Source organism: Salvelinus alpinus, chromosome 19, assembly GCF_045679555.1.
Source record: "Salvelinus alpinus chromosome 19, SLU_Salpinus.1, whole genome shotgun sequence".
Lineage (NCBI taxonomy): Eukaryota > Metazoa > Chordata > Actinopteri > Salmoniformes > Salmonidae > Salvelinus > Salvelinus alpinus.
Window position 1 is genome coordinate 44498084 of NC_092104.1, and position 26125 is coordinate 44524208.

The following is a 26125-nucleotide window of genomic DNA, read 5'->3' on the forward strand; positions in this document are numbered from 1 at the left end:
AAAAGGCAAGCTACTCTACTGTTGTTGTGGGAAGGGAGATCCTTAGAGATGGATCTCACAGTTATCAGCTAGCAGCCGCTCAAACGTTCCACCCACAGGTTGACGTGATATGCAGATTTGGTATCTTCCTTTGCCACTTTTATCAGTTGATAAAATAGCCTGAGGACCTCGGTTGGATGTCAGTGAGGCTTGATGACTAACACGTCACCCAACCTCCCCCAGGTCAGAGTCTGTGCAGAATCTCTGAGTGACTGTGAGATGATTCTTTCACACCCCAATGCAGTGCAACAGATTGTCATTATCACCTATCCTTATGCTTACAACAAGCCTTTTTCTACAAAAGTGTTAAATCACCTAAACTCTTCACAGGGCTTGACGACCTTGTTCCCTGGCTGTGTTACATAAGAGGCTTCCCAGCAATGGTTGCAATGACATGATTCTGACAGATTCTCTTTGCGATGGCAGGTTTTATAGACATATTTTAAAGGTACCAGAAAATGTGAAACCAATATTATTCTTATACCAAATATACACTGAGTGTATAAAACATTAGGAACACCTTCCTAAAATTGAGTTGCACCCCCCCCCCCCTTTTTTGCCCTCAAAACAGCCTCAATTCGTCAGGGCATGGACTCTACAAGGTGTTGAAAGCGTTCCACAGGGATGCTGGCCCGTGTTGACTCCAATGCTTCCTACAGTTGTGTCAAGTTGGCTGGATGTCCTTTGAGTGGTGGACCATTCTTGATACACACGGGAAACTGTTGAGCGTGAAAAACCCAGCAGCGTTGCAGTTCTTGACACAAACCGGTGCGCCTTGCACCTACTACCATACCCCATTCAAAGGCACCTAAATATTTTGTCTTGTCCATTCACCCTCTGAATGGTAAACATACACAATTCATGTCTCAATTGTCTCAAGGCTTAAAAATCCTTCTTTAATCTGTCTCCTCCCCTTCATCTACACTGATTGAAGTGGATTTAACAAGTGACATCAATAAGGGATCATAGCTTTCACCTGGTTTCACCTGGTCGGTCTATGTAATGGAAAGTGCAGGTGTTAATGTTTTGTCCACTCAGTGTACATCTGAAAAAACACCTGGCCTATGGGAGCTGACTGACTCATGTCTGACAGGAGACCTGTTCCTTCTGATTGGCACAATGACCAAAGATTATATTTTTAGGTGATTAATGAACAACTATGTCCCAATAGTCGAATCTCACCACAAAACGAGACAATGTGGCTGCTGTCTTCATGTACAAACTTCCTGGTGACAGCCTCCTCCATGATCTGCTTCACCTGTGAATGACAGAGGGAGACATTCAGACATTCTCGATGAAACCACTAGTCTACGGAAACGAGGAAAGGATTTACCAGTACATTTCTACAGCATTTTTTCAACATTGGTAAGAGATAGGAGGGGTGGAGGGAAGGAGGAAAGGAGAGAGTGAGAGAGAATGAGATGAGTGCGTGCCAAGAGTACACGCCAAGTTAGATGAATGAGTCACCCAGCTCGCATCAAGCTGATCTCAGATGGATAGGGCTGAAGAGGGTTGAGGTTGGGTGGTTAGGTGAGTGGGCTACTTGGTGGCTACTATACTAGCTACTATACCCACACCTCTGGGGCCCACCTCACAGCCTGGCTTTATAATCAAATCTCTTTAGATGTGAATGGAGAAAGAGAGCGTGAGAGCACAGTGTCGCCGGCATTTCATGTATCATTGAGGCTGGCACCATACGACACCTGCAATTGAGTCAGTGACGTCAGATATAGCAGAAACCTCACTCGTGCAGACACAGCTTCGGGGGGAAAAAAGCGGGAGGAGGGGGTCAGAGTACGACTCATTTGAAGGGTTTGGTTTTATCGAAACCGTGGTTTCCCCCTTGCTGACCTGGACACAGGCTGTGCTCACAGGGACAACATCAGACCTACACCCAAGATGACTGATTACTCTGACCCTGGTGAATACGGGGACATCTCCTAGCACTGCCACTGCTCTACATCTGGGAAATCAGCCTGCATATAGAGAAGCCCAGATAGCACTCATTTCCTGTTGTAATGAGTCTTTCCTCTGAGGAGATATTACCCTGCACAACGAGAGGTGGTGCCTGCCTAGAGAACACAAAGACACAGACACACACGCACAGCTGTGCAGACAGAGGAGCATTGAATATCACTACGGAGGGCGGATTAAAAGTTCAATGTTCCATTGAAGCAGAAGCAGAAATGACTTGATTGTGTATCTCTGATTGTTAATATAGTATGGTTAAACAGATGTGGAAGTATTATTGTCTGTCATGAGTGTAACAGAGTAGCCTTGCCTGAGACCTGCACGGTAACTTGCTAATTCCTAGGCTTAGATCAGTGGGGAGTCTTTTGGCGTTAAGTCGGGTCACAAACAAACACACAGCCATTTCAGTTTGTGGAAGTAAAACGTTCCCATAACATGATGGCTGGAGTACATTGGTGGCACCACATTCCCGGAGTTCCACTTCCTTGATCTGTTGGCTAAGACGGTTGGCTGTGAATGGTGTGTGATGTGGTGCAGAAGGTTGAGAGTTCGAGCCCTGCTCAGTGCAAATGCACTGTGTCATATAGATAACTAGTCAGGGAAAGGGGATACCTAGTCAGTTGTACAACTGAATGCATTCAACTGAAATGTGTCTTCCGCATTTGACACCAAGACAGTCGTGAAGAGGGCACGACAAAGCCTATTCCCCTCGGGAAACTAAAAAGATTTGGCATGGGTCCTCAGATCCTCAAAACGTTCTACAGCTGCAACATCGAGAGCATCCTGACTGGTTGCATCACCGCCTGGTACGGCAATTGCTCGGCCTCCGACCACAAGGCACTACAGAGGGTAGTGCGTACGGCCAATTACATCACTGGGGCTAAGCTGCCTGCCATCCAGGACCTCTACACCAGGCGGTGTCAGATGAATGCCCTAAAAATTGTCAAAGACCCCAGTCACCCCAGTCATAGACTGTTCTCTCTACTACCGCATGGCAAGCGGTACCGAGGTGCCAAGTCTAGGACAAAAAGGCTTCTCAACATTTTCTACCCCCAAGCCATAAGACTCCTGAAAAGGTAATCAAATGGCTACCTGGACTATTTGCATGGTGTGCCCCCCCAACCCCTCATTTTACGCTGCTGCTACTCTTTGTTTATCATATATGCATAGTCACTTTAACTATACATTCATGTACATACTACCTCAATTGGCCCGACCAACCAGTGCCCCCGCACATTGGCTAACTGGACTATCTGCATTGTGTCCCGCCACCCGCCACCCTTCAACCCCTCTTTTACGCTACTGCTACTCTCTGTTTATCATATATGCATAGTCACTTTAACCATACATGTACATACTACCTCAAATCAGCCCGACTAACCGGTGCCTGCATATAGCCTCGCTACTGTTATAGCCTCGCTACTGTATATAGCCTCGCTACTGTATATAGCCTCGCTACTGTTATTTTTCACTGTCTTTTTTACTGTTGTTTTTATTTTCTTTACTTACCTATTGTTCACCTAATACCTTTTTTTGCACTGTTGGCTAGAGCCTGTAAGTAAGCATTTCACTGTAAGGTCTACATCTGTTGTATTCGGAGCACGTGACAAATCAACTTTGATTTGTTTTGATCAGAGAGGTGCGGGGGGTTGCCTTAATTGACATCCACGTCTTCGGCGCCCGTTGAACAGTGGGTTAACTGCCTTGCTCAGGGGCAGAATACAAGTTAAAGCTTACTGTTAGCTAGCTAGCTAACATTAGGTGGCTGGCACATTAGCTAACGTTACATGTATGATCTGTGAAGTAATATTATCTCAGAAAGCCATTTGCATTGCTAGTTATAGCCTAATGTTAGCTAACTAAAAAGCTAACACCAGCTAAAGACAGATTTTTACCTTATCAGCTCGGGGATTCGATCCAGCAACATTTTGGTTACAGGCCCAACACTCTAACCACTAGGCTGCCGATCTCTAGAGTTCTCATAATTAACAAAATGAGACAAAACAGAAAAATTAGGGTAGGGAGGTGAAGAGAAAATTAGGGAAGTGAAAACATCATATTCTACAGATGTAGGATCTGAATACAATCACTCTTTCGTTGGTGAGAATTTTCCTGCACCGCAGGAAATGCAGATGAGCTTAGCGATTTACATAAATTCCCTGAAAACCCACACTCACGCATTAACACGTGCGATTCTCACAATTGTATATGTATTGCGATACAATATTGAGATTTTATTGCGGTTCCATGGTCCAAATATATTGTTTACCATGTCTGCTGCAGAGGGACAAGGGAGCCATGTGAAAATGAGCTTTGATCAGTCATGGAAATAAGTGCTGAAAACAAAGAATATGGAGAACAAACTATGAAGGAAAAATACTGGAGTTTTGTTGCAGGTACAGCCAACTATAGCAGAAATAATATTGCGATATTGTCAAAACGAAACAATATATAGCGTCAAAAATAATATCCTGATATGTAACTGTATAATTTCCCCCCCCAATCATTACCAACACGGTTATATAAACAGTATTGCACTTTTCATGTAGCCTACTTTGACTTTACTGACTTTATTGTCCGCATGGGGGAATTTTGTTGCAGTGTCATGTACACGTTTTAAAGTGGTGTTTAAATACCAAAAACAAATTGACAATACAACTTTCATAACAGTTACATTGGCAAGCTAATAGTTTAACCACCGATAAAGCAACATTATGGACTAAACGTTAAAATCCTGTTGCTGCAGGATTATTTTGCTCTGACAATATAGGTCAAATTAATTATCTGTACACCTCATCACGAAATTGCATAATATTTGCCCAACTCAGTTTCTGATTATAGTACATATACACATTAGTTAATATCCCTCTGTTGGCAATAATATTGCAGTTTATACATTTAGACTTTCATTTAACTTATTATATATATTTTTTGGTCCAGCTTCAGGTCAAGTTGCTTTACATTTAGAATGTCACTATCATGCCCTCTCCACCCCGGAGAGGATGGGTTTCCCCTCAGCAGGGCAGTCCCTGGTCTCCAAAGCCACCCGGACTTTCTCCCAGAAGACCCCAGTGTGCTCCCCAGCTCTGGGCCAGCTCAAGTAGGTGAGTCTTTTCACCAGCCTCATCATGCGATGGTAGGACGGGAACTAATCTAGAAACACCAGGATCAGCACATGCTTCTGCTCATGGAGCTCACTCTCCAGGTAGGGACGACTGATCACGCCGATGGTCTTGCGGCTCCCGGAGATGGCTTCTGTGATGTTGTCTATGATGGGTTTGCCTGGCTCGAAGTACCGGTGGTGCAGACAACCTCCAGCGCTGCTCTCTCTCCAGCTTTGGCAGAAGCTCCCTCAGGACCCAAGGCTCATCGTGGGCATTGTAGGAGACAATGGCATCGTACTGACCTCAATGAGGCTCATGTGTCTTCCTCCTCTTTGTATCGTGGAGATAAGCCAGGAAGAGGTAGTAGGCATAGACCACCTTCCATCTCAGGAGATAGTAGGTAAAGGACCCCATCAGGATGAGGAAACGCAGATAAGTGGTGGAGATTAAGTAGTAGAAGCCTATGTCTATTGAACAGTAGTGGGTGTCAAGGTCCAACAGTTTGGTACCTCTTCGGTCAACTGGGATGATACAGGCATAATCATAGGCATCAACAACTTGCCATTGGTTGTCTGTTTTCACCGGGGCACAACTTTCACTGGGCACGGGGGTGACATGACCTCCCCACATTCTGAAATAGTTTTCTAATTGCGCTGTGATACAAAACGTGGCTACAAAACGTATGCTATAGGACCATGCGGACGCCTCAGGGAGGTCAGGTTGGCTTTTTTCCGGTTTCAGCCTGCTGAATATAGGACCGCACAGACACCGCAGAGCATACGGACATGCTGTATGAAGTCAATGCTTCTGAAAGGCTGGCGTATAGGACCAGCATAGGAGAGATGAACAGAAGCAGCTGCTGTCTGTGTTGCACTTTTTCTCAGAGTTGTAAAAGCAAGCAGGCTGAAACTGGCTACTCTTTAGTTGACTGATGTAGCTAGCAAGGTAACTGCTGTTTGACAGAAAAATAAATATTTACTCCCAGTGCTGAGCTACTAAAGTAACTGACATGTTACGTTAGTTAATGTTTCATCCCCCCTCAACTGAAGTGAATGAAAGACTAGCAGCTAGTTAGCTAGCTATTAGCTACCACAGCGAGTTCAGCTCTAGCTAGCCTCTAGCAATATGTCAGGTAGCAGTATCTAACAGCTGTCGTGTGTATGGAAATGTTTTGTAGCCGTTGTTTTGTCCCATTTCAACGGAAGTAAATTTGATGATATATCATTGTACCATTAGTTAGCAGAGCTAGTCAAAAGTTAGCTAAAGTTAGCTAGCTAGCTAGCTCACTGACTTTAGCTATTATTTTTGACTCAATCACACTAGACCTGAATCAAACGATGAAACCAGCAGCCAAATGATTGAAGACCGACATTCTGACGTTTTTTCTGCGTTTTTATTAGTCAGTATAGCAATGTAACGTTATCAATCTGTCAGATTCCCTAGCTAATTCCCTACTTTTCACACTGACACGGTATAAACAGCTCTACAGGTGTCACTGTCATGGTGCACAGTCAGTACGCAACACTATGCTCATCACGTCTTAGCAGGATGAGATGGTGACAGGTGTCCCTGCAGGGTCAGACAGCCAGGAAAGACCACTCTACAGAGCTCAGGTACATTTTGCAGTATATTATAATCAGTGAATGGATACAAAGTTCCATCTTGAGTTGATGGATAGACTACAGTCTGGGATCTGGGAATGATGGTAATTTCATGATGGTAATTGATTATATTCATGGATAATATAACGTGTACACCAATGTAATTCTTTGACATGCCTCATCTGAGCAGGATCAGATGGTGACAGGGGTGTCATCAGGGTCAGGCAGCCAGGGAAGACCAGTCTGTGATGGAGCTGAGGGGAATTTTAGCAAATACAACACTATTTTCTCTGCGACAAACACTGGACAAGCAAGAAGCTTCAAAGATTGAAACTATTTTAAGGCAGTCTGACAAACCTCTAAAGTTGATTTCCAAACTGTATCAAGGGTTGATAGAGGCTTTTCCTGATGACACACAAGTAAAACAAAAATGTGAGGAAGACCAGGGAGACGCTATTGATGATGATGAATGGATACAGATATGATAAAATGCCCAGTCATGTTTATATAATCCCAGACATAAATGACTGCAGTTTAAGACCATCCATGGAACATACTATATGCCAGTGAAACTGAATATCATGCACACAAATGTAACTATTCTGCTGGAGGTGTAAAACACAAACACGGGACCTATTTGCAGACAGTGCATTCGGAAAGTATTCAGAACCCTTGCCTTTTTCCACATTTTGTTACGTTACAGCTTTATTCCAAAAGAGATTAAATTGCGTTCCCCCTTATCCATCTACACACAATACTCCATACTGACAAAGCAAAAACAGTATTTTTTTTACATTTTTGCAAAAGATATAACGTTAGCCATTGAAACCTGCAAATGTGTTGCTACTGCTCTCAATAATATTGCTGCTATGAATTTATCAGGCGCTATCGACAAAGGTCAGTGGGAAAAAGTTGTGATGGACTACTTTCAGGATGACGATTTTTGTGGCATTGCACATGGTCAGTGTGAACCAGAGTGACTTGACAAAATGGGCCAAGCAAGCTGTACAAAACAAACAGAAACTACACAGGACGTCTTATATAATGAAAGGGATTATAGTCTGCCGCGAAGCGTTCATTCATGTAACGGGTAAGAGTATATCTACAGATTCAAAAATTATACATTTCTAATTTTGTCAGAATGTTGTTTTCAATGCAAGTTCAAGCTTCTAGCTAGCTAACATTAGGTGGCTGGCACTTAAGCTAACATTACATGTATGATCTGTGAAGTAATATCTCAGAAAGCCATTTGCATTGCTAGTTATAGACTAATGTTAGCTAACTAACCAGCTAACGACAGATTTTTACCTTGTCAGCTCGGGGATTCGATCCAGCAACATTTTGGTTACTGACCCAATGCTCTAACAACTAGGCAACCTGCCACTATGCTAAAATGCTATGTTAAAATATTTGTATCTAGAATTTGTCTTTCAGCATCAGTAGAACACTTGGTATGTAAAGCATAAACAACACGTTTTGATTATTTAATTTACCTCCAACATGATTGGCACTAATTTTATTGATCTCACATTATTTCTGTATTTGCACCATATATTCACCAACTACGGAATTGGGGAAACACGTGTGGACCTGAATTGTGATAACTGCATTGGTCAAAAAAATAACAGTCTCGAGATTGCTGGTGTTGTGAAGGACAGCACTGCGACAGGGGTCAACATCCCATAGCTGTTTGGACTAGAGGATGGTACGGTGCTAGTGAAAAGCTATGGCTGGCAACAACACCTGACTCCGTACTTCAGGCCGCTGCCACAGATCAAGCAGTACCAACACTTCAGGAGAATGTCATTTTCATTGCATTGTATAAGGTTATTCTTCTTATCTAAACTTGAGAGGTGAAATGATGTTTTGCAAGGTTGTAATTTCTTCTCAATTTGTTTTCTTATTTCCTGTTTTACAGCTTCGATGCTCTGGAGCCTGGTGTTGTTGTTGCCGAGGAGCGTTCGGACTCAGTCGGGACCAGGTTTCAGCTCCTGCGCAACACTGACATCATTCCTCCCATAGATGGTCTGCCTGTACAATCACCACTTGGACTGGACACAGCTAGACAAACGTATCTTTTTGAGAAGATCAGGGAGTTTTGCGATGAAGAGGCTATGGACATCACATGCCCTGCACCAAAGTCAAGGGCAGGACAGAAACAGGCTCTCCGAATATAGATTCCCTTGTTCATGCGTGGTTTCAACGGACCAGGTCATCACTGGGGGGCGAGTTCCCAGTCATCAGCACTATCTGCAGTGCCTCTATTCACTCTCCTAACACACACGCCATACATTGGGGCTACTATTTATTTGTTATCCTGCTGCTCAGCCACTTTACACGATTGTACGCATCTATCACCAGTATCAATGATATCGTTATTGTTCTTGTACATACTGTATATTATTTTGTTCTTTCTCTACTGGCATTGACACTTTTTCTTATTTTCTTCATATTGACACCATCTATTTTTGATATAGCTACTATGCAAGTAACCATTTGCCTGTACCGTTTACACCTTCTGTAGAGACCTATCCACTTAGCAAGATGTGGCTGGGGTTATAGCATTTCTTTCACATGACCCATCAATTTAGACAAGTGTGTCTGGGTAAGCGTCATCTAATATTTATAAAATATTTGTTATCTGGAAACTTTCTGTTCACCTGGAATTTTTTCTTATTGTAGTCTCCAACTTTTAGTCTTAAGCTTTACTACACTACTCACTGTTTAGCACATGACCTCACATGTGAATCCTTAAAGAGATGGGTGGGGCTAAGGCTTAGGAGGGTGTGAACAATGCTGAATAGGTGTAGACAAAGCTCTCTCCAGTAGGTGTACCAAAACATTCAAGGGCCATTTTCTCAAAAGAGGGATTACAAGTTTATCAACTTTCAAAGCAGAATTACTTTCCCATTGTTCTTCAAATGCAGTGTATGATATACCATTTTGTATCTCTGTGTCTGCTTTTATCCAATGTCAAAAACACAATTTCAAATTTTGCTACATAACACCGAATCAAGGTGGTCAGGCACAGTTAAGGATACTATAGGCCTACTTATCATGTTTCACGTTAGATTTATTAACTACTAAAAGGTAAAACGTGTTTTTAATTCTGGTACCGCTCTGCACACACAAGCTTGTTAGCTACCTAGCTCAAGCTTGTTAGCTAGCTAGCTCAAAAGGACATTCAAAGTGCCTTCATAGAAGCCAATCCTCTAGGTATAATTATGTGGACCTAATTCAGATAATGCATGTCATAACAAGATGCCCAGCTCTTCAAGCCTCCTCCTCAACCCTCTCTCGCTCTCTCCCCACCTGCAACATTTCAGTCACATCTTGCGCCATAGGCTACACTTGTCTGTCCATCATGCATGTAAACAACTAGTTTGCCTGCTCTATCCGCACTAATTGGTGAAGTAATTTAATGAGATTACTGTAACAAACTTGAATTCAAAGTTTAAAAATGAAACAGAACAAAAAACAATATGGTTCTGTGCAGAATGAAATGATTGGTTGGAACCAAAATTATTTTCCAATGGTACATACACACAAAAAGTAGGTTTACATGGGAGAGAGGCGTTGTACCGTGAGGTGTTGCCTTCTTTGTTTTGTGAACCCAGGTTTGCTGTTCACTTGCGCTATATGAGATGGAAGGGAGTTCCATGCAGTCATGGCTCTGGATAATACTGTATGTTTTCTTTGAATATGTTCAAATCAAATTTTATTGGTCGCATACACATATTTAGCAGATGTTATTGCGAGTGTCGCAAAATGCTTGTTCTGGACTTGGGGACTGTGAAAATACCCCAAGCGTGTGTGTCAGTGCTGTGTGTACATTGACTACGCAAACCATTTGGAATTTCCAACACATTAATGTTTCTTATAAAAAGAAGTGATGCACTCAGTCTCTCTTCAACTCTTAGCAAAGACAGACTGGCATGCATAGTATTGATATTAGCCCTCTGATTACAATGAAGAGCAAACACTTGACCATATGACTGGACAATAATCAAGATAAAATCAAACTTGAGCCTGCAGGACTTGCTTTGTGGAGTGTGGTGTCAAAAAAGCAGAGCATTTCTTTATGACAGACAGACCTCTCACCATCTTTGCAACCATTGAATCAATATATTTTTACAATGACATTTACAATCTAAGGTAACACCAAGTAATTTAGTCTCCTTAACTTGCTCAACAGCCACACCATTCATTACCAGATTCAACTGAGGTCTAGAACTAAGGTAATGATTTGTACCAAATACAATGGTCTTAGTAAACTGATCTTCAGGACCAGTTTATTAATGGCCACCCATTCTAAAACTGTCTACAACTCATTGTTTAGGGTTGCAGAGATTTCACTAGCTGTGGTTGCTGACGCGCATAGGGTTGAATCATCAACAAATTCAGACCCCTTCACTTTTAAACGTATCTACACACAATACCCCATAATGACAAAGCAAAAACAAGTTTTTAGATATGTGCAAATTTATTACAATAGAAATAACATTTACATAAGTATTCAGACCCTTTACTCAGTACTTTCTTGAATCACCTTTGGCAGCGATTACAGACTCGAGTCTTCTTGGGTATGGCACTATGAGATTGGCAGCCCTTCATTTGGAGAGTTTCTCCCATTATTCTCTAAAGATCCTCTCAAGCTCTGTCAGGTTGGACAACTCCCTGCCACTGAAAAATATCCCCACAGCATGATGCTGCCACCACCATGCTTCACCGTAGGGATGGTACTGGCCAGGTGATGAGCGGTGCCTGGTTTCCTACAGACGTGACACTTAACATTCAGGCCAAAGAGTTCAATCTTTCTTTCATCAGACCAGAGAATCTCATTTCTCAATGTCTGAGAGTCCTTTAGGCACATTTTGGCAAACTCCAAGCGGGCTGTCATGTGCCTTTTACTGAGGAGTGGCTTCCGTCTGGCCACTCTACCATAAAAGCCCGACTGGTGTAGTGCTGCAGAGATGGTTGTCCCTCTGTAAGGTTCTCCCATCTCCACAGAGGAACTCTGGAACTTTGTCAGAGTGAGCATCGGGTTCTTGGTCACCTCCCTGACCAAGGCCCTTCTCCCCCGATTGCTCAGTTTGGCCGGGCGATCAGCTCCAGGAAGAGCCTTGGTCGTTCCAAACTTCTTCCATTTAAGAATGATGAAGGACACTATGTTCTTGGGGACCTTCAATGCTGCAGAAATGTTTTGGTACCCTTCCCCAGATCTCTGCCTCGACACAATCCTGTCTCGGAGCTCTACTGACATTTCCTTCGACCTCATGGCTTGGTTTTTGCTCCAATTCATGTCCAAATCAATTGAATTTACCACAGGTGGACTCCAATCAAGGCCATGGCTCAGGGGGTTGATTTCCTTGATTATCTTTTTGGCCTTCTTGTGACATAGGTGCTATAGGTGTCTTGGAGGGCAGGCAGTGTGCCCCTGGTGACCACCCTCTGGAAAGCCCGACAGGATGTTCTCAATGGTGCATCTGTGAGGGTCTTAGGAACCAGGCCAAATTTCTTCAGCCTCCTGAGGTTGAAGAGGCGCTGTGTACGCCGAGGAACATGAAGCTTTTCACCTTCTCTATCGTCAATGTGGATGGGGGCGTGCTCCCTCTGATGTCTCCTGAAGTCCATGATCAGTTCCTTAGTTTTTGTTGACATTAAGGGAGAAGTTATTTTCTTGGCACCACTCCACCAGGACCTTCACATCCTTCCTGTAGGCTGTCTTGTCATTGTTGGTAATCAGGCCTACTACTGTTGTTTCGTCTGCAAACTTGATGATTGACTTGGAGGCATATGTGGCCACACAGCCATGGGTGAACAAGGGGTAGATCAGCTTTAATATTGCAGATAGACTGTGGCTTCCATCAATGCAATTGTCTGCATCATTTCCAATCCCCCATAATTTTTTTGTAAATATATAAATTCTATATATTTTTTTTTATATATACAGTACCAGTCAAAAGTTTGGACACACCTACTCATTCAAGGGTTTTTCTTTATTTTTACTATTTTCTACATTGTAGAATAATAGTGAAGACATCAACACTATGAAAGAACACATATGGAATCATGTAGTAATCAAAAAGTCTTAAGCAAATCAAAATATATTTGAGATTTGTCAAAGTAGCCACCCTTTGCCTTGACGACAGCTTTGCAGACTCTTGGCATTCTCTCAACCAGCTTCCCCTGGAATTTTTATTTGATTTAACCTTTATTTAACTAGGCAAGTCAGTTAAGAACAAATTCTTATTTACAATGACAACCTGGAAGCTTTTCCAACAGTCTTGAAGGAGTTCTCATACATGCTAAGCTTGTTCGCTGCTTTTCCTTCACTCGGCGGTCCAACTCATCCCAAACCATCTCAATTATATTTATTCCCTTTTTTCTCCCCAATTTCATGATATATCCAATTGGTAGTAACAGTCTTGTCCCATCGCTGCAACTCCCGTATGGACTCGGAAGTGGCGAAGGTCGAGAGCCATGCGTCCTTCGAAACACGACCCTGCCAAGCCGCACTGCTTCTTGACACACTGGGCGCTTAACCCAGAAGCCAGTGTCAGCGTGCATGCACCCGGCCCGCCACATGAGTCGCTAGAGCGCGATGGGATAAGGACATCCCAGCAGGCCAAACCCTCTGCTAACCCAGACGACGCTGGGCCAGTTGTGAGTCGCCTCATGGGTCTCCTGGTCGCGGGCGGCTGTGACACAGCCCGGAGTCGAACACGGATCTGTAGGGACGCCTCAAGCACTGCAGTGCCTTAGACCACTGCGCTACTCGGGAGGCTCAATTTCAAGTCTAATAACAAAGGGTCTGTTTCTTTTACATTTGAAAAAAATTCTAAAAACCTGTTTTCGCTTTGTCTTTATGGGGTATTGTGTGTAATTTAATACATTTTAGAATAAGGCTGTAACGTAACAAAATGTGGAAAAAGTCAAGGGGTCTGAATACTTTCCGAATACACTATATTTCTAAGGCTACATATAATATAGGCTATTTTAGGGTAGCTTATCTAGACATAATATGGAAAAGAACAAACAAAGCAGAAATATTGGGTGTAAGCAATGTCCCCACACACTCTGGCAGCTTTCATGGCTAGGATAAGTTCTTTCCTCTCCTGGTGCACAGCTTCAGGATAGTCCTCGTTGAGGAAAATGTCTGTTCCTCTCAAGTTCTTGGCTCTTGCCAGAACAGCTACAGTACCTTGTCCTTGAACCTCAGGAACTTGACCACTATTGGCCTGGGCCTCTCACCTGGGCCGGTTGTGGGTTTTCCAATCCTGCGGGCACGCTCCACCTCAATCTTCCTGTGGTCCATCTTCAGTTTCTCAGTGATGATTTCCCTCACTTTGTCCTCAGACTCCATCCAGGTCTCATGTGGAGATTCTGCAATTCCATCCATAAATGTTGTTCTGACTTGATTGTCCCTCGAGATAATCTGATTTCTCTGTCATTGTTATCATGGATTCACATACAGAACTGATGTCCTCTCAAATGCCTTACATATTGCTGTCACCTTGCTCTTCTCTTTTTGTTTGTTTAAAATATCCTTAACCTGTGATAGAGCGACACCACTGTCCTCAACGGTACTCCCACCAGATTTGTTCTTTGTCCTGGTAGCAACGTAGGCAACGCTGCTACTCTTCGCAGTTCCAGAGAGGGCAGATGGAAATAGCAGCAAACAGCAGGGATTCAAACAGTCACACTGCCGGGACAATCCGTCATACTAGCCACAAGGGCTGTGTACAAGCTGCGGAGGAAACCTGACTAGTTAGTTGGAAGCTAGGATTTTGTCTGTGCCATCGAGGGAACAATGAGCTTCTTTCTCTGGAGCAAAATAGACCTGCTATCTTTCCTTGTAATACATTGAACATCCTACACAACGTGATGTTATATGTTGACAATTATTAGAAAAGAAGTCAGTTAATGTATAGTTATTTTACAAAAGAAAGCCACGGAAATGATGCGCGTTTCAAAGGCCGCTGTGAAGCAGGCAAAAATAACTAAGTGATCCACCAGAATATCACTGTTGTTGATCCACATGGCCCATACAGGGGTCAAAATGATCAAGTGTCAATGCCATGATGACCGGGAAACAACATCAAGTGACATAAATCAATACTTGGGGAAGCTTACTAATCCAGCCTTGTTTTTAAAAGAGGACTGGGCTAATCAATATTTTCTGTTGCCATTTTTAGACAAAACATAGCCATGAAAAACATCATACCCGTTACATCTTTGTGACTTTGTGGAGAACGGAGTACATTACTACAAGCTTGCATAAATTAACCCAGTATGATGTTTCTCCATCGATCTGTGTTCTCACAATAATAAGGTTCAGAGTTGCCCAGACTGTATCTTAACCATGTTGTATGACAGTATCATCAACAAAATTACGTTTATAACTCCACTCTGCATTAAAAAAATATAAAATAAATGTGTTATTTGCCCCAACACTGCAATAACATTCTCAATTGCGTTCTCCTCCAGGGCCTTTCTTACACACACACACACACACACGCACACGCACACACACACAAGCGTAAGGTTCAGACTGCCCTATCCTGACATTTCTGCCACTACCTTTCTCATTGTCTCCCTGTCCAGACCCTGACTCAATGAGACAACCCGAGGCCTTGGGAGAAAATCTTTCTAATTTGTCTGACTGGTATGATGCTGGACCAGTTGACTGGCTGGAGATATTACCCGTAGGAATGGATTACAGGATTGTCCATCCAGAATTAGGATTTTGAAGCAAAGCTTTGCAATTTTTGTCCTGTACTCCTGACACTGTACGTGTCTTAAAAATATATATAATATTAAAAGCATATATTTTATACAAAAGTGAAGCTGCTCTGAATACCTAAATTCCTTTGATTGCTCCCTGAGTCCTCTCCATCCCGCCCACGTATCTCCCAAGTTTTCACCATCATTGTAAAGCCCTAGTTGTTTTGTTGCTTTTACAAAGTCATTTCTGAAGATGATTATTTATTTTCATGTGATTAGTGATACCTAAAAATAAAAACCAATCCCTCATTTTAAGGTCAACCCTGTTACGTGAACGGAACTCTCGTTTTAATATGGCGAAACTATTTCCCCCAAAAATAAAATAAAGACATTGAACATCTAATTGTCAAATCGGTGTAAAAGCAGGTGAGCTGGTTCTACTCTTCTTGCCCATTTTCTGGTGTTTTGTGGCGGAAAACAGAGCAGGTTGAGCATAAAACATCAACTCTGTTACCAATAGATAGACAGGCTAGAATTGTTTTTACAATTACATTTCTTTGTGTAGCTTGCATTCAATTGCCCCTCCCTGTTGCACACAACAAGCTTCCATTTATGGCAGATTTATGATGAAGTCATCAACCTTGGAAAACTTTTCTAAATGGTTGGAAATCAAACGGACAGCATGCCTAATTGCAATATAGAAAGATTTGACCATTGACCATATAAGTGTGTGTGTGTGTGTGTGTGTGTGTGTGTGTGTGTGTGTGTGTGTGTGTGTGTGTGTGATCAGACTTTGGGATTGCTATTGTTATCGTGATGGCAGCATGAGTCATGTTTGTGGCTGATTTTTTAACACACACACACACACACACACACACACACACACACACACACACACACACACACACACACACACACACACACACACACACACACACACACACACACACACACACACACACACACACACACCCTGCTCAACCTTGTCAATATGCACTCAGAAATACTCATCCTTATTCATTATAAAAATGATAATAAAAATACATTATAGATTAGATTTAGATAGATTTATATAGTTTTTTTTTTCTAGGGCCCAAAGCCCATTTACATAGTTTACTGAGAAGGGAAAAACACTGGTGACTCATATGATATTTGACTTGAACCATGGTAATTAAAGTATGATGTACAACTGATGATACTAATGTGTAAACACAGCGCATATTCAATGTTGGTCCCCTGAAAGCATTAAAATAGAAATGCTATATACCAATTTCAAACCAAAAGCCCTGCCTTTGGCCGTCTGAGTTCACAACCTTGTCAGCGTCGGCAGCAATGTTAAAAATCAGCCACAAACATGACTCATGCTGCCATCACGATAACAATAGCAATCCCAAAGTCTGATCTCACACACACACACACACACACACACACACACACACACACACACACACACACACACACACACACACACACACACACACACACACACACACACACACACACACACACACACACACACACACACACACACACACACACACACACACACACACACACACACACACACACCCCCTGCTCATTAGGGGCCAGGCTGAGAGAACACACAGGCCCACCCTGCTGTGAGAGAGAGAGGCTCAGGGGGCCAGAGTGACACGGTTAATCAGAGCAGCTCAAACAACAGGCCTCTGGTCAATACTGAACACGAGACAATACAAGGAATTTACTCATTCACTGTTTTTAAATGAAGGGTAAGTTGATGAAAATACTTGATTTCTGCGGAAAGCTTTGAATTGCATCTCCTTGTTGTTTTACAACAGTACACGCTGGCTGTTTTAAAATTCCCCCACAACCCACATTCCCACTGAGATGAAGGCCTGTGAGTTCCTTTTTGGACTAGCCGCTGAGTTCCCCTCTGTGTTGCAGGGTTAACGTTGAGAACCAGATCCTGAAGCCTGGCTTCACCAGTCGAGAGATAGTCATTGTAGAGAACGACAACCCAGGTGGAGTCTTTGAGTTCTCCCCCTTCTCCAGAGGACCCTGGTATATCAACGTACGTCTGGCACACAGACAGGCATCATGCATTTTGATGCTCATCTGTTTCATCTACTGTGATGCATGTTGAATATTGAATTTTGCAAATGACCATGTGTTCTCAATGGCTTACCTACATCAATAACAGCAACACTTCTGACCCCTAGTTTGTCCCCTTTGGTTTGCCCCGTGACCTTTTCCTTATAAGAGAGGATGAGGTGGTGGAGCTGTGTGTCATCAGGGCCCAGGGGCAGCTGCTCAAACAGCTGGTGCGGTATACCCTCATGCCCTAAGGCAACGCCGAGTCCAATCAATTGAATATACCACAGGTGGACTCCAAGTTGTAGAAACATCAAGGATGATCAATGGAAACAGGATGCACCAGAGCTCAATTTCGAGTCTCATAGCAAAGGATCTGAATACTTATGTGCATAAGGTATTTCAAAACAAAATGTGGTCAATTTGCACACAAAAATACAAACCTGTTTTCGCTTTGTCATTATGGGGTATTATTGTGTTTAGATGAACGAGGACATTAACGTAACAAAATGTGGGGAAAATCAAGGGGTCTGAATACATTCCGAATGCACTGTTTATGGTTGTTTTACCTACTTAAGCTGAATGACCTGATTGTATGTTCCTGTGGATCAGAGATATGTAGGTGATAATGTAGGTTCAATCAGTAGGGCGGTCTGAATGGTGTGCTGCTTTGACTTCATCCCATATTCACATCGTTTCCTCTCTATGGGAATTTACATTTGATGTTGATGTGCTCATCAACGTCATGCCCCTCCTCGTCCTTTACTATCAATTAGCCATGTGCAGAATGTCAGTCACCTGTTACCCTATGGCCAATGAGCAAAGCTGACTAATGCAACTTTACCACGCTTGCTAAACAACATATGGGCATACCTGGGTAATAGTTACCTTGCTCTCTTCTCACCAGTAGTGGAAAAAGTACCCAACTGTAATACTTGAGTAAAAGTAAAGATAACTTAATAGAAAATGACTAAAGTAAAAGTCACCCAGTATGGCTCCCTGGGCAAACCCCCCTTCAGTGCCCCCCGCCAACAAAAAAAAGTACTATTCTGCACTAACTGTAATTATTATATATATATTATATATAAAAAAAAAAATTATGACATTTGGAACAAATGAATAATCATAACAGCTAAAACTATATAAATAACAAATATTTGTACAAAAATAAGTAACAATGAGAAATAGAAACAAATTTGTGTTGATTTGGCACTCGAGCATCAATACATTACCCATCCCCCAACACTGTCACCCAGAGTCAAGACTAAACCAATTCACCTTGGTGGTGTGCAGACTGGTGTTATATTATTGTTAACGATTTTGCACAAACCAGAAAAAATGCAACAATATGTCTGTGAAACTATATATTCACAGTATTATGAATGAATTGTGGTTTATTTGGTAGCTTTTCGTAGTGTGACTGATTTTACTAATTGCATCAGTATTGTACAAAGTTAGAGGTGCGCTATTTGATAGATTCCCTTGCTCTCCCTACCTCGGGCTTCCAGTGGGGAGACCTGAGGTCCCCCTACCCCCGCCCCCCTCCCCATCTCATACTTCTGATTGGGAGACCTTCCCAGGCAGTAGCCTGCCTAGCTCACAAACTAGAATCAGGGCGCCCACTACGACAAGTTTACGTGACCCACAATCTCACACATGTGACATGATATCATTGACGTGACGTGCAAATGAGCGATAGAAAACCGATCGCGCAAATGTCACCATTCCTGATTTTTTTGGGTGCGGGCGCCCCATGCCGCCCTGGACGGCTGCCCATGTCGCCTATACCTAAATCCGCTACTGCAGCTATGTTATGTGTGATGATTGTGAGGTGCTATACAAATTCGACAGTCACAAAACGGGATTTCAAATAAGCCTTTGGCATGTCAAGGGAACTGTAGCCTACTGTTTAGATGGGTTAAATGGAAACTGGAATCTGGAAATTGACAAACTCCAAAATCCTCTGATAATACTAGTCCCGTGCGAATCGTCATCCCTGTTTTGAGAGAAATGTCTGAGTTTAACAGCTGTTTGAGCAAGAATACAATAAATAATTCGATAAATTTAAGTGCTTTGCATAGCATATACAGTTGAAGTCGGAGGTTTACATACACTTAGGTTGGAGTCATAAAAACTCGTTTTTCAACCACTCCACAAATGTCTTGTTAACAAACTATAGTTTTTGCAAGTCGGTTAGGACATCTACTTTGTGCTAGACACAAGTAAATTTTCCAACAATTGTTTACAGACAGATTATTTCACTTATAATTCACTGTATCACAATTCCAGTGGGTCAGAAGTTTACATACACCAAGTTGATTGTGCCTTTAAACAGCTTGGAAAATTCCCGAAAATTATGTCATGGCTTTAGTAGCTTCTGATAGGCTAATTGACATCATTTGAGTCAATTGGAGGTGTACCTGTGGATGCATTTCAAGGACTACCTTCAAACTCAGTGCCTCTTTGCTTGGCATCATGAGAAAATCTGCCAAGTCCTCAGGAAAAAATGTGTAGACCTCCACAAGTCTGGTTCATCCTTGGGAGCAATCTCCAAATGCCTGAAGGTACCACGTTCATCTGTACAAACAATAGCACGCATATATTGAAGCAACATCTCAAGACATCAGTCAGGAAGTTGGTCGCAAATAGGCCTTCCAAATGGACAATGACCCCAAGCATACTTCCAAAATGTCTCAAGGACAACAAAGTCAAGGTATTGGAGTGGCCATCACAAAGCCCTGACCTTAATCCTATAGAAAATGTGTGGGCAGAACTGAAAAAGTGTGTGTGAGCAAGGAGGCCTACAAACCCGACTCAGTTACACCAGCTCTGTCATGAGGAACAGGCCAAAATCCACCAAACTTATTGTGGGAGGCTTGTGGAAGGCTACTCAAAATGTTTGACCCAAGTTAAAAAATTTAAAGGCAATGCTACCAAGTTGAGTGTATGTAAACTTCTGACCCACTGAAAGAAATAAAAGCTGAAATAAATCATTCTCTCTACTATTCTTTTATTTTTATTTTTTTTACCCCCTTTTCTCCCCAATTTCTCCCCAATTTTCGTGGTATCCAATCACTAGTAATTACTATCTTGTCTCATCGCTACAACTCCCGTACGGGCTCAGGAGAGACGAAGGTCGAAAGCCATGCGTCCTCCGAAGCACAACCCAACCAAGCCGCACTGCTTCTTAACACAGTGCACCTCCAACCCAGAAGCCAGCCGCACCAATGTGTCAGAGGAAACACCGTGCACCTGTCCCCCTTGGTTAGCGCGCACTGCGCCTGGCCTGCCACAGGAGTCTCTGGAGCATGATGAGACAAGGATATCCCTACCGGCCAAACCCTCCCTAACCCGGATGACGCTAGGCCAATTGTGCATCTCCCCACGTACCTCCCGGTCGCGGCCGGCTGCGACAGAGCCTGGGCACGAACCCAGAGACTCAGCTAGCGCTGCGATGCAGTGCCCTAGACCACTGCGCCACCCGGGAGGCCCTTTCTCTCTACTATTTATCTGACATTTCACATTCTTAAAAAAAAGTAGTGATCCTAACTGTCCTAAAACAGGGAATTTTTACTAGGATTAAATGTCAAGAATTGTGAAAAACTGAGTTGAAATGTATTTGGCTAAGGTGTAAATGTAAACTTCCGACTTCAACTGTATATGGAAGAGCCTACATATATTAACCTTCACAGTGAATGTTTTTGTTTATGTTTAATGCGAATGAATTGAACATCGCCAAATGCATCATAAAAAATATTGCGGCTATTTAATCCAACCCTTGATGTTTATAGATCACAAAGCAGCACACAACAAACTCACTTTCTCATCCATAGCCTAAAAATGCATATCAAGTGCAAGTTAGCTGTTTAGCTCACATCTGAAAGCAGGGGGGCATTTAGGACGTCTTCTACTGTGGATCACTAAAATATCCTAATGATTATGATCACACTTCCTCAATTCAGCCAAAAATATTATGGCGACACTATACCAGAGATGGTTTGGTATGATTTAGAAACGTGGGAACCAAGCTCGAGTTATCAGTGTAGCCTGTTATAACCTGGACTTCTAGAAATATCTTCACACCTAGAAAAAAAACCTCCAGGCTTCCGTCATAACTGTCAATCATTTTTATTAATTTATTTATAGAATTACAGGGGGTAGTTTGGAAAATGTTTTATTCCGTCTGTATCGTCCTCTAGAGTAACAGACATTCTGGAGAAATACATACATAAGCAACGTTCTCTAATAATCCTAGTCCCGTGCGAATAGGGCTATAGCCTTAATAATAACTCCTGCATTTCTTGCAGCAAAATGATACATCAAATGCAGGCAAATGTTTTACTTTTGGGAACAGAAGATCTGTAGAGGTGCTGTCATTCATCATAAAAGCTCATAGTATTTCAACCACATAAAATACGCATCGAAGCCAAACTGAAATCTTATCAGAAACGTGTTGGTCGTTTTCACAGCTCTCTTTTTCCTTACAACCCGTCAAACTGATGTCATTTGGACATTTTGCACAGAAAATATTTTTTCTTTTTTTTGTTGCTTTATTGTATTTTCTCCCCAGTCCCTAAACGTCTCTGCTTTGCAACAGATGACAGAAACATTACCGTTGTCAACTAGATTGAAGCATTCATTCTATCGATCTATTACATTTTTCTGTTGAGCAAGGGTATATTTAGTCTTATAGGGCAACATATAAAAGAGAAGCTGCATGCATCTAATTATAGACAAGTTGACTAACAAATAGCCTACCAAAATGTCAGAAACTATTGGCAGAAACCTATCTAAATCAAGCAAAACAAAATCCTGCACCCCCTGTCAAAAAAATCGTTATGCAGTCTTTGACTGTAACCTATAGCGCTGACACTATTGCCTGCAAACATGGATCGGTATTGTACAGCTATCTGTGGCAACATCTAGCCTATCCTAAAGGACTGTAGGCATAATCGTCCAGATTCTACATTGTAATGTTGGCCTAAATGCATAGGTCTAATTGTAGCCTACTTCCCAGTGGTGTTTTGCCATATCGCTGTTATTTTAACCCAAAACATTTCAGTGGGGGAATATTTCATTAATGCTTCATGAGCTCAGTATGCCTCCTACTGCCTATTTTCTCATCACTATTCATTGTTGTCAACAAAGTGTTTATCCGAGCAATTAACCAATTAACCGACATTTTGGTCATTTTTAAACAACTATAATTTACCGGTTTATTTCTGTGAGCTCAATGCACAGTTTCTCAAGAGATAAATCAGATCAAGCATGAACTGTGCAAAGTAGTTTAGTTGTAGTTTCCAACAGGCCAATATATGACATAGTTTAGTGCAGAAATCGTGTTCATTAACTACAATGACCATAATCCATTGCACGCCTACTTGTCCGATCTGGGAGAGAAGAGACAGAAGATGCGCGATCAAGAGGGAGAGAGTAGTTGCTTCACAAGGAATCTCTACCTGAAAATACATGCTCTAAGTGATTGATAGTTCAGCAGTCATAAAAGTATACCTTAATTACTTTGAAGAACTACTAAAATCGTGATTTTGTCACAGCATAGGCAGTAGTTCTACAGAGATGATGACTTGGAATTAAATAATCGTCATCAAATAAAACAAATGTGATAGACACAACAACTGAAATACTTTATTAAAGTAATGTGAATAATTATGGTTAAGAAGTGATAAGCGGGCCTCCCGGGTGGCGCAGTGGTCTAGGGCACTGCATCGCAGTGCTAGCTGCGCCACCAGAGTCTCTGGGTTCGCGCCCAGGCTCTGTCGCGGCCGGCCGCGACCAGGAGGTCCGTGGGGCGACGCACAATTGGCCTAGCGTCGTCCGGGTTAGGGAGGGTTTGGCCAGTAGGGATATCCTTGTCTCATTGCGCTCCAGCGACTCCTGTGGCGGGCCGGGCGCAGTACGCGCTAACCAAGGGGGCCAGGTGCACGGTGTTTCCTCCGACACATTGGTGCGGCTGGCTTCCGGGTTGGAGGTGCGCTGTGTTAAGAAGCAGTGCGGCTTGGTTGGGTTGTGCTTCGGAGGACGCGTGGCTTTCAACCTTCGTCTCTCCCGAGCCCGTACGGGAGTTGTAGCGATGAGACAAGATAGTAATTACTAGCGACTGGATACCACGAAAATTGGGGAGAAAAGGGGATAACATTTATAAAAAAAAATAAAAAAGAAGAAGTGATAAGCAGTAATGGAAGGTCAATACCATCATGGGACTTTAATTCATTGTTTTATTCTGTGGTTTTAAAGCATTCGACCAGAATAATGCATAGCTCATTTAATGTTTTAAAAAATTATCAAAGCCAAAATAAAATAAACTTCACAATTTCTTTATAATTGAACCAAAAATGAACCGACCTCAAGAAGCAGTAATCGTTCAGCAATATCAGCAAACAACTTAACTTTGATTTGTTATGTCAAATCAAATCAAATTTTATTTGTCACCTACATATGGTTAGCAGATGTTAATGCGAGTGTAGCGAAATGCTTGTGCTTCTAGTTCCGACAATGCAGTAATAACCAACAAGTAATCTAACCTAACAATTCCACAACTACTACCTTATACACACAAGTGTAAAGGGATAAAGAATATGTACATAAAGATATATGAATGAGTGATGGTACAGAACGGCATAGGCAAAATGCAGTAGATGGTATAGAGTACAGTCTATACATATGAGATGAGTAATGTAGAGTATGTAAACATAAAGTGGCATAGTTTAAAGTGGCTAGTGATACATGTATTACATAAAGATGGCAAGATGCAGTAGATGATAGAGTACAGTATATACATATGAGATGAGTAATGTAGGGTATGTAAACATTATATTAAGTGGCATTGTTTAAAGTGGCTAGTGATACATTTTTACATAATTTCCATCAATTCCCATTATTAAAGTGGCTGGAGTTGAGTCAGTATGTTGGCAGCGGCCACTAAATGTTAGTGGTCTTCAGCCTCCTGAGGTTGAAGAGGCGCTGCTGCGCCTTCTTCACAACGCTGTCTGTGTGGGTGGACCAATTCAGTTTGTCCGTGATGTGTACACCGAGGAACTTAAAACTTTCCACCTTCTCCACTACTGTCCCGTCGATGTGGATAGGGGGGTGCTCCCTCTGCTGTTTCCTGAAGTCCACAATCATCGCCTTTGTTTTGTTGACGTTGAGTGTGAGGTTATTTTCCTGACACCGTACTCCGAGGGCCCTCACCTCCTCCCTGTAGGCCGTCTCGTCGTTGTTGGTAATCAAGCCTACCACTGTAGTGTCGTCCGCAAACTTGATGATTGAGTTGGAGGCGTGCATGGCCACACAGTCGTGGGTGAACAGGGAGTACAGGAGAGGGCTCAGAACGCACCCTTGTGGGGCCCCAGTGTTGAGGATCAGCGGGGTGGAGATGTTGTTACCTACCCTCACCACCTGGGGGCGGCCTGTCAGGAAGTCCAGGACCCAGTTGCACAGGACGGGGTCGAGACCCAGGGTTTGGAGGGTACTATGGTGTTAAATGCTGAGCTGTAGTCGATGAACAGCATTCTCACATAGGTATTCCTCTTGTCCAGATGGGTTAGGGCAGTGTGCAGTGTGGTTGCGATTGCGTCGTCTGTGGACCTATTGGGTCGATAAGCAAATTGGAGTGGGTCTAGGGTGTCAGGTAGGGTGGAGGTGATATGGTCCTTGACTAGTCTCTCAAAGCACTTCATGATGACGGAAGTGAGTGCTACGGGGCGGTAGTCGTTTAGCTCAGTTACCTTAGCTTTCTTGGGAACAGGAACAATGGTGGCCCTCTTGAAGCATGTGGGAACAGCAGACTGGGATAAGGATTGATTGAATATGTCCTTAAACACACCAGCCAGCTGGTCTGCGCATGCTCTGAGGACGCGGCTGGGAATGCCGTCTGGGCCTGCAGCCTTGCGAGGGTTAACACGTTTAAATGTTTTACTCACCTCGGCTGCAGTGAAGGAGAGCCCGCAGATTTTGGTAGCGGGCCGTGTCAGTGGCACTGTATTGTCCTCAAAGCGAGCAAAAAAGTTATTTAGTCTGTCTGGGAGCAAGACATCCTGGTCCGCGACGGGGCTGGTTTTCTTTTTGTAATCCGTGATTGACTGTAGACCCTGCCACATACCTCTTGTGTCTGAGCTGTTGAATTGCGACTCTACTTTGTCTCTATACTGGCACTTAGCTTGTTTGATTGCATTGCGGAGGGAATAGCTACACTGTTTGTGTATATTCCCAATCTTTGGGAATCTTTGGGAATCTTCCAAACACCATGCATAGACAGGTCGGCTATCAGTCTACCCCATACAATGTCAAAGTAACTAGCGTGATCATAGCTTATTGGTTGTCGCACGTTCATGCCACTGATAATTTATGTACACAAATTGGGCCTGGCGGCCAACTTCTATCACAAGCTCTCGTCACTAAACAGGTTACTGCTGAACATCATGTCTCTCGTCTTTGAAGCACAGTCTCGTAGTTAATCGGCAAAGTAGTTGCAGCACAAGGCGTACTTCCTTCCATATCTGGGGCCAGTGCTCCAAGCTTCAAGATTACTTGAGTACTCATTCAACTAATTTGGATTTCCAAGACTCTATTCAGTTGACGATTTTGTGAAATCGT

General features: G+C 42.8%; 1 protein-coding gene and 1 pseudogene across 1 annotated transcript in view; both read right to left on the minus strand.

Moving 5' to 3' along the window:
• LOC139545729 (small G protein signaling modulator 1-like) overlaps positions 1-26125 on the minus strand; it is an 83932-nt gene that overhangs the window by 48681 nt on the left and 9126 nt on the right. Inside the window, exon 3 of the mRNA XM_071353807.1 lies at positions 1222-1297. Within this exon, the coding sequence (XP_071209908.1) occupies positions 1222-1297 (76 nt within the window). The remainder of the gene's footprint in view (positions 1-1221; positions 1298-26125) is intronic.
• Positions 4988-5744, minus strand: LOC139545984 (toll-like receptor 13; annotated as a pseudogene).